This window comes from Terrapene carolina, unplaced genomic scaffold, assembly GCF_002925995.2.
Source record: "Terrapene carolina triunguis isolate 2854851 unplaced genomic scaffold, T_m_triunguis-2.0 Scaffold51196, whole genome shotgun sequence".
NCBI lineage: Eukaryota > Metazoa > Chordata > Testudines > Emydidae > Terrapene > Terrapene triunguis.
This window is the reverse complement of record NW_020715547.1, coordinates 461-8,888: the sequence shown is the minus strand read 5'-3', so window position 1 is coordinate 8,888 and position 8,428 is coordinate 461. Positions and strand designations below refer to the sequence as shown.

The following is an 8,428-nucleotide window of genomic DNA, read 5'->3' as shown; positions in this document are numbered from 1 at the left end:
TCGGGGGTGCTGGCGGGCTGCGGGTTGGGAGTGGGGGGCATGGGGCATTCGGGGGGTGCGGGTCGGGGGTGCTGGCGGGCTGCGGGTCAGGAGTGGGGGGCACGGGGCACTCGGGGGGGGTCGGGGGTGCTGGCGGGCTGCGGGTTGGGAGTGGGGGGCATGGGGCACTCGGGGGGTGCTGGGGGGCTGCGGGTCAGGAGTGGGGGGCCTGGGGAACTCAGGGGAGCAAGGGGCACTCGGGGGGCCCTGCTGTCTGACCCTGTCCCCCCAGGTGTTTTACTGGCGGCTGGGCAGTGTGGGGGAGCGGAGCCGGCGCCAGGCCCGGACCCAGCCGCCCCCGCTGGTGCTGACGGTGGCAGGGGAGGTGTCGCAGGCCAGGCTGGGGGGGCTGCGCCCCTGGAGCTGGTACCGCCTCTACATGGTTGTGTTTAACGGGCGCAGCGACGGGCCCCACAGCGAGGACATTGACTTCAACACCCCCGAGGGAGGTGAGACCCCCCTGAACCCCCAAACCCCACTGTGACCCCCAGCTCCCCTGACGCTCCAGAGCCCCACACACCCCTCAACAGCTCCCAGCCCCCAAGGACGGTGTCACGGGGTGGGGGGGGCCTGGCCCCTGTCGGGTGGGGGAGTTGGGGCCTGCACCCCACTTCCTGCGAGTCCCCGCGAAGGGTTATTCGCCACCGGGGACACGGGGGAGCCAGAGCTCGTAGGGACAGAGACCAGGACCCCTCAGCCGGGTCCATCCTGGGGGTGGGGAGCCCAGACCCTGGTTCTGGGCCCCCCCCCCGTCTCCCCAGCCAGCTCCAATCTGACCCCAGCCCCTCCTCCAGCCCCCCCGGCCCCTCCTCCGGCCTTTGTCCAGTGTCCCGGCGTGACGGTGCTGCCCGTGGGAGCCGGCTGAGGTCACTGACTCAGGGTGAACTGCAAACCAAACGGGGCAAACAAACCCCAAACGCTGGTGGATATTCCAGTACTTAGATTTACCAACCAGCCCAAAACAGCTCCTGTAGGACCTCCCTGGTTCCTCAGACGTCCAAACAACGCAGTTCCCTTAAAGTGCCCAGCCTCCGGCCTCTGTCCAGACACACACGTCAGATACGATGATGATTCCTGAACATCTGATTTCATATAAAAGAAAAGGTTCTTCCAATCCCAAAGGATCAGCCACACACCCAGGTCCAACGATAACTTACATCAGGGGGAGGCAACCTGTGGCCCGGGTGCCGAAGGCGGCATGCGAGCGGATTTTCAGTGGCATTCACACTGCCCGGGTCCTGGCCACCGATCTGGGGGGCTCTGCATTTTAATTTAATTTTAAATGAAGCCGCTTAAACATTTTAAAAACCTTATTTACTTGACATACAACAATAGTTTAGTTCTATATAATAGACTTATAGACCGAGCCCTTCTAAAAACGTTAACGTGTATGACTGGCTCGTGAAACCTTGAACCCGAGTGAGTAAATGCAGACTCGGCCCAGCACTTCGGAAAGGCGGCCGAGCCCTGACTTAGCTCTTACCCACAATACACGCGTAGAGCCAATCCTTATTAACTAAGCTAAAATGTATTTAAAAAGGAGAGAGAGTTGGTTCAAAGATCAATAAACAGACAGACTTGAGTTCAATTCTTGAGGTTCAGGTACAGAGCAGAGATGAGCGTGTAGTTGCCAAAAGTCCTTTTAGAAACAGTCCAGAGGTTACAGTCCAATGTCCGTGTTCAGGGTGACTCCAGTCAGTGACTGGGGATCTCAATCCTTGTGGCTCCGGGTTTCCCCCTCTTGAAACCCAAAGCAGATCTGAGATGCAGCAGGATCGTGTCCCAGGGTTTTTATACATTTCCTGCAGCCTTTCGGCCTGAGAAAACAATCGGCTTAACTCTCCTTCCAAACATCCTGGCAATTAGCCCAGGGTCATTTATCCATTACACAGTTCAGATCCAGGTTACCCCTGTCACGGAGTATAGGGGGACTCAGGGCCCTGCACCCCCGGCGTCCTGCGATTCACCATGACTCTCAGCCAGCCAGTAAAGCAGAAGGTTTATTTAGACGACAGGAACACAGTCCAAGACAGGTCTTGCAGGCGCAGACAACAGAACCCCCTCAGTTAGGTCCATCTGGGGGTCCCGGGGCACCCTAGCCCCCTTAGGGGATCAGAGCCCTGTCTGCCTTCCAGCCAAGGTCACTAGCCAGCTTCTGAGACTCTGCCTTCAGCGACCCCTCCCCCAGCCTTTGTTCAGTTTCCCGGCCAAAGGTGTCACCTCGCCCCAGCCCCCTCCTGGGTTCTCATGTTACCTGCTCAGGTATTTCCAGTCAGTCTCCCATCCCCCAAGGCCGACCATCCCAGCCACACTCCCCTGTCAGCATTCACAGACCACAGTAAGAACAGTCTCAGTTCGTCACAACCCCAACCTTCAAAGAGACATAGAGACAATAATACGATTTCCCTCAAGTGTCATCACAAATGTTAATATTCTTTTTTTGATCTTTGAATCAAAGCTCTAGCAATAGACGACTTGTTTGCTCACATCACAAGCCCTGAGCAAACCGCTCCCCTTCTCTCTCTCACAATGCCGCTGCATTTCAGAGCTCTGTTCATTCACCGATCTTCCTAACCAGTCGCTACAGTTCGGCCCTGGGGCCGGTCAGTCTGGGAGGTAACTAACTCTTCCTGGCCCTGTCACCTTCCCCTGAGAGATTCAATTACACTCATAACATCACACCCGGGCAGAAGGGGTCACCTGGCCCCAGCCCCCTCCCGGCTCAGGCGTCGCCCCTCAAGTGAAGTGACCCCGAGATCCCCCCCCCCCCCCCCCGCCGCCGCGAGTGCCCCCCACCCCCCCCCCCCCCCCCCCCCCCCCCCTGTGCCCCCCCCTGCCCAGCCCCCCCGGCTCTCACCCTCTCTCTGCCCCCCCAGTGCCCAGCCCCCCCGGCTCTCACCCTCTCTCTGCCCCCCAGTGCCCAGCCCCCCAGGCTCGCTGCTCCTGGAGCGGGTGTCAGACACGGTGCTGGCTCTGGAGTGGACGCCCCCCCCAGTTCCCCAATGGGGCACTGACTGAGTACCTGCTGCAGTACCAGCAGGGTGAGTCCGGGGGGTGCTGGGGTGGGGACAGGAGGTGGGGGGCACAAAGGGTGCAACAGGGGAAGCTATGGGTGGCGGTGGGGGGCTGGCCAGTGGTCAGGTGCAGGAAGGGGGGAGCTGGGCAGGGGGGTGCAGGGGGGTTGTCTGCGGGGCTGGGGCCGGGAGTGGGGCTGAGCGGGAGGGAGCAGAGTGGGGGGCAGGGGGCAGGAGGGGGGCTGGCTGGGGGACTGCCTGCAGGACGGGGGCGGGAGTGAGGCTGAGCGGGAGGGGGCTGAGGGGGGCAGAGCGGGGGGCAGGGGGCTGGCTGGGGGGCTGGCTGCGGGATGAGGGGGACGGGACGAGGGGCAGACGGGCCGGCTGGGCACTAACCCCCCCTTGCCCCCCCAGTGAACGGGTCGGAGCTGGGCCCCCTGCACGAAATCTCCTTCCCCGTCTCCCAGCTGAACGGGACGCTGGCCCGGCTGGAGCCGCGGGCCCGGTACCGGTTCCACCTGCGGGCGCTGACCCGGGCCGGCCTGGGCGAGCCGCTGGTGCAGGAGGGCAGCACCGTGCCTGAGCCAGGTAAGGGGGTGCGGGGGGGGGGCCCTGCTTCTCCCCCAATCCCCCCTGGGGTGGGGGCCAGAGCCTGCAACCCCCCCTGGCTCCGGCACGTCGTGGGAGTGCCCCAGTCTCTGGTTCTGACCCCCCCGTCTGCTCCCCCCCCAGTGCTCCCCACTTTGGACAACATCAGCATCTCGCTGGTGGGCCCCGATTTCACCATCATCACCTGGGTCCCGGCCCGGCACCAGGCCAGCGTGGAGTTCGAAATCCAGTTCATGAGGAAGACCAGTAAGAGCCTGGGGGGGGGCTGGTTGGGGGGGGCTGGCTGGTGGGGCTGGGCTGAAGGGGCTGGCTGGGGGGGCTGGCTGGCTGGCTGGGGGGATGGGAAGGGGCCACTGGCCCTGGGGGGAGCTGGCTGGCTCTGTGGGGCAGGGAATGGGGTCCGGGGCCCTGGCCCCTGTGGGGGGGCAGCAGCCGTAACCCCCTCTCCCGCTGCCCCCCAGCTCTCGAGCCCTGGCGCACGTCCGGCCAGGCCAACTCCACCCACGGCTCCTACCGGCTCCTCGACCTGCAGCCTGGCACCTCCTACTGCGTCCAGTTCGTGGGGCGCGACCCCTCGGGGGAGAGCGTCGCCTTCTGGGAGAGTGAGGTGCAGACCAACGGCAAGCGTGAGTGAGACCCCTGGGGGGCCTGGTCCCCCGTCCCCATCCCCCCACCCCACGGCTCCCAAGGGGGGCCAGGGGCCCCCATCCCCGTCCTCCCGCCCCACAGCTCCCAAAGGGTCCAGGTTCCCCCATACCTGGACGCCTGCCCCACCTCGCAGGGGCCACATGTCCCAGATCCCCAGGAGCGGGGCTACCCCCCTTGGCCTGGCCCCCTGCCCCACGCCGTGTTCCCACCCATCCCGCCCCCGGCGAGAGGCAGGAAAGCACGGCTGGGGGGGCTGGGAGCCATTCGTCCCACCCGGCCTGAGAGTGCCCGGACCCCATCCCCGCTGGGGAACAATGCAGCAGACGGGGGAAACTGAGGCACGCCCAGGCTTCGTCCCGGAGCCCGGCGAGGGGTCCCTGGGTAACTCCCCCCGTCGCTCTGCCCCCCCAGTGCTGACGACCGACCAGCACAGCTTCGCCACCGAGGGCTGGTTCATCGGCTTCATCTGCGCCGTGGTCCTCCTGCTTCTGCTTCTGGTCATCCTCTGCTTCGTCAAACGCAGCAAGGGCGGGAAGTACTCGGGTGAGGCCCCGCCCCCGGAGCCCTGAGCCCCGCCCCTGGCCCCGCCCCGGAGCCCTCGGCCCCGCCTCCAGCCCCAACTCCACCCCCGGCTCCCCAGCCCTGCCCCCTGCCCCCTAACCCAGCCCCTGGGACTGCCAGCCCCGCTCCCGGAGCCCTGAGCCCCGCCCCTGGTCCCGTCCCCGGAGCCCTCGGTCCCGCCCTGGCCCCGCCCCTGGAGCCCTGAGCCCCGCCCCTGGTCTCTGGCCCCCCAGTTCCCCACTCCACCAGGAGCCCCACCCCCCAGGGAGTGACCCCAGCCATCCTCTGCACTCCAGGGTCCCCGAGCAACCCTGCCCCCCAAAACCCGGTTGTCCCTCGGCTCCTGTCCCCCCCGACTAACTCTCCCCCCCCAGTGAAGGACAAGGAGGATACGCAGGTCGACTCTGAAGCCCGACCCATGAAGGACGAGACGTTCGGGGAGTACAGGTGGGTGGGGGGCAGGGTGGGGGGAGGGGAAGGGGCTGGGTGGGTGGGTTGTGGGGGTAGGAGGGGCAGGGCAGAGGGGTTTCCACCTCACCCCACCCCCTGGAAGTCCCCCCATTGGGGGGAACATGGCGGGGGCCTGGAATTACCCCCTCTATTGTGGGGGGTTTGGGGTTGGATTTAGTGGCTTCTGCTTAACTTCCCCCCCCCCACGCTGCCCCTCCCTTGCTGCCTGGTCTGGGGGGGTCTCTGACTGTCTCTCTCTCCCCCTGCAAAAAAAAATGCTGCCGGGTTTGCTACCACAGATCCCTGGAGAGGTAAGAGGAGATGGGGGGTGCTGGGAGCCCGGACTCCTGGGTTCAATCCTCCATTGCCATGTGCTCCCCAATCACTTGCTCTTCGGCTGGGGGGGCTGCTAACGCCGCCTGCCAAAGTTCAGGGGGTGACACTTAAGGGCCCCCCCCACATGTTTCTGGAGGTGGCGGCAGCTCCCGGGGCACAGGTGTGTCAGAGCGGGTGTGCGGGGCCCTGGGGCAACTGTACATAGAGGTGGGACAAGGGTGTTCGGGGCGATGGTAGCCGGGGATGGTTGTGCACTGGTGATGGCGCGCGGGGGCGATGGTGCATGGAGGTGGTTGTGCGTGGGGCGGGGGTAGCCGGGGATGGTTGTGCACTGGTGATAGTGTTATGCTTACAAGAAGCACACGGGATCTTTTCAGGGAAAAGGCAACATGCCGCATTTATTGAAAACGGTGATGGTTGGGGGCGGTGGTAGCCGGGGGTGATGGTGCGTGGGGTGGTGGTAGCCGGGGTTGGTTGTGCACTGGTGATGGTGCGCGGGGGCGACGGTAGTTGGGAGCGATGGTGCACAGGGGTGATGGTGTGCGGGGACAGTGGTGTGTGTCCATGGCCCAGGTGACCGTGCGACGCCCCCACCATGTCTCACTGGCTCCTTCTGTCTCATCGTTGCCCCCCCGGCAGCTCGTCCATCCTTAGAAATAGGTAACGCCCCCTGGGCCCCTAGTTTGTTCCAGGGGATCCCCCCATTCCCTCTGGGGAGGGAGAAATGCCAGACCCCCACTGCCCCCACACACACTGTGCACTCTCGCACCAGGGCAGGCGTTGGGTCTGCTGCCGGGGGGTGGGTTGCACAGGGGGACAGGGAGGCGGGCGGGTCCTTCTCTTGCACTCACACTGTGGCCTGGTGCGGGAGGCTCTTTCACACCCGCTCACACTCAGCACCCCCCTGACGCGTGTAAACAAGCCCTGCTTGTGCACAGCCCCAGCTGCCCCTTGCATGATCCCCGTGCCTCAGCCCTCACACTACTCCCACCCAGGCCTGTGTGCACCAACACATTGACATGAGGTGTCACATGCCCCCCCCCCCGTGCCACCTGCACACTTGTATCAGGTTGTCGCACGCTCTCCCAGCACATGCTTGTGCACCCGCACACCCACGTCCTCCTGGCCTGGTGCACACTCACCCCCACTGCTGGCCAAGCTCCTTGCACACCCACTTCTGCACACTTTGCACACCCAATTTCCTGCACCTTAGACCCATTCACCTTGCACACCCACCAGTCCCTTCCCCGACACCAGGTGCACACGCCTTGCCCGTGCACCTTGCACACTCACCCATCACTTCCCTGTGCATCTTGCACAATCACTCCTTGCACTTTCATGTGGCTTGCACGCCTGCACCATGATGTTCTCCCTCCGCCTTGCACACTTCCCGCCCTGTGTCTCATGCCCCTTGTGCAGCCCCCCTCACCCTGCTCTCTGCTCCGGCAGCGACAACGAGGAGAAGCCGTTCGGCAGCAGCCAGCCCTCGCTCAACGGGGCGCTGCCGGCGCTGGGCAGCGAGGACAGCCTGGCCGACTACGGGGGCAGCGTCGACGTGCAGTTCAACGAGGACGGGTCCTTCATCGGCCAGTACAGCGGCCACACGGGCAAGGAGCCGGCCGGCAACGACAGCTCGGGGGCCACCAGCCCCACCAATGTCACGGCCACCCTGGAGTAGGGGAGACGCACCCCCCAGCCGGCCAAGCCCCCCTGGGGACTAGGGGAGCCCCTTCCTGCCCCAGGGGAATTGGGGGCTGGGGTTGCCCCCCAGCTGGGAAATAGGGGACCCCCTTCCTGCCCCAGGGGAATTGGGGGTTCATGTACTCCCACCTCCTCCCCCATCCCTGTTAGCTTCCCCCCTCCTGCCTCAGAACATGAGGGGGGTAATTTAAGGGAATCCCTCCTTAGCCCCCCCAGAATGTCCCCCCCTCCCCAAAGCATCATTTATCTTCTGCATGTGATGGGCCAAAAAGCTTGGGGGAGGCAAGGGGTTAATGGGGGGGCTGTACCCAGGGTTAATATTTGCCAAAAAATAGACCCCCGCCCCCCAAGTCTCTCCATGTTTTAATCATTCTGGGCTCAGCCTCTGCCCCACCTCTGGGCGTGAGACCGAGCAGCTGGGGGTGGGGGGCTGGGAGCCTGGACTCCTGGGTTCCATCCCTAGCCCTTTCCCGGCTTCCTTTCAGCTGGGGGGGGGGGGATTGAACATTTCCCCCTAATTCTGCCCCTCCCCCTGCCCTGGGAGGGGGCTGTTCAAACCTCACCTGCGTCCTGGGATTCCCCTGTCCCTCCCTCGCCAATGCTGGGAGGCCCCACCCCCCACAAGCTCCCCCGGGATCATCCCCCTCCACAAATCCACCTCTGCCACCCACCCCCTGGACTCTCTGCGGGGGGGCCGGCGTCACCATTTCACCCCCCTCAAAAGGGAACCGCCCCCCCACTTTCTCACACAGCTGCCTTTGCAACCACATCTCTCAAGCCAAGTGGCCTCTTGTTCGCTCTGTGCCCCACCCCGGATCTCCCCTCCCCCCTGTCGGGGGTCTCAGCTTCGCTCTGTGCCCCCCCCAAACCCCACAACCTTTTTTGCATAAAACAGATTTTAAAAAAACATTTAAAAAATGCCCCAGCCCCGGCTGGGTGGAGGCCTGGCCGGGGTCCCCCCGTGTAGATAGGTGCCCCCCCCCGCTCGCTGGGTCGTTGTGCTAGCCGTGCTCTGGGCCTGCTGTGTGCTGTGGGGTAGTCGTGGCTTCGCGTTCCGTATAAGACAAGAA

General features: G+C 64.4%; 1 protein-coding gene across 1 annotated transcript in view; it reads left to right on the top strand.

Moving 5' to 3' along the window:
* The window catches only part of LOC112119801 (neural cell adhesion molecule L1-like), a gene marked incomplete at its 5' end in the record, with an annotated part of 11,798 nt that extends 4,463 nt beyond the window's left edge, over positions 1-7,335 (top strand). Inside the window, 9 exons of the mRNA XM_029914440.1 lie at positions 272-488; positions 2,964-3,080; positions 3,468-3,641; positions 3,786-3,908; positions 4,124-4,288; positions 4,722-4,853; positions 5,246-5,318; positions 5,621-5,632; positions 7,107-7,335. Of these exons, the coding sequence (XP_029770300.1) occupies positions 272-488; positions 2,964-3,080; positions 3,468-3,641; positions 3,786-3,908; positions 4,124-4,288; positions 4,722-4,853; positions 5,246-5,318; positions 5,621-5,632; positions 7,107-7,335 (1,242 nt within the window). The remainder of the gene's footprint in view (positions 1-271; positions 489-2,963; positions 3,081-3,467; positions 3,642-3,785; positions 3,909-4,123; positions 4,289-4,721; positions 4,854-5,245; positions 5,319-5,620; positions 5,633-7,106) is intronic.
* Between the last annotated feature and the right edge of the window lie 1,093 nt (positions 7,336-8,428).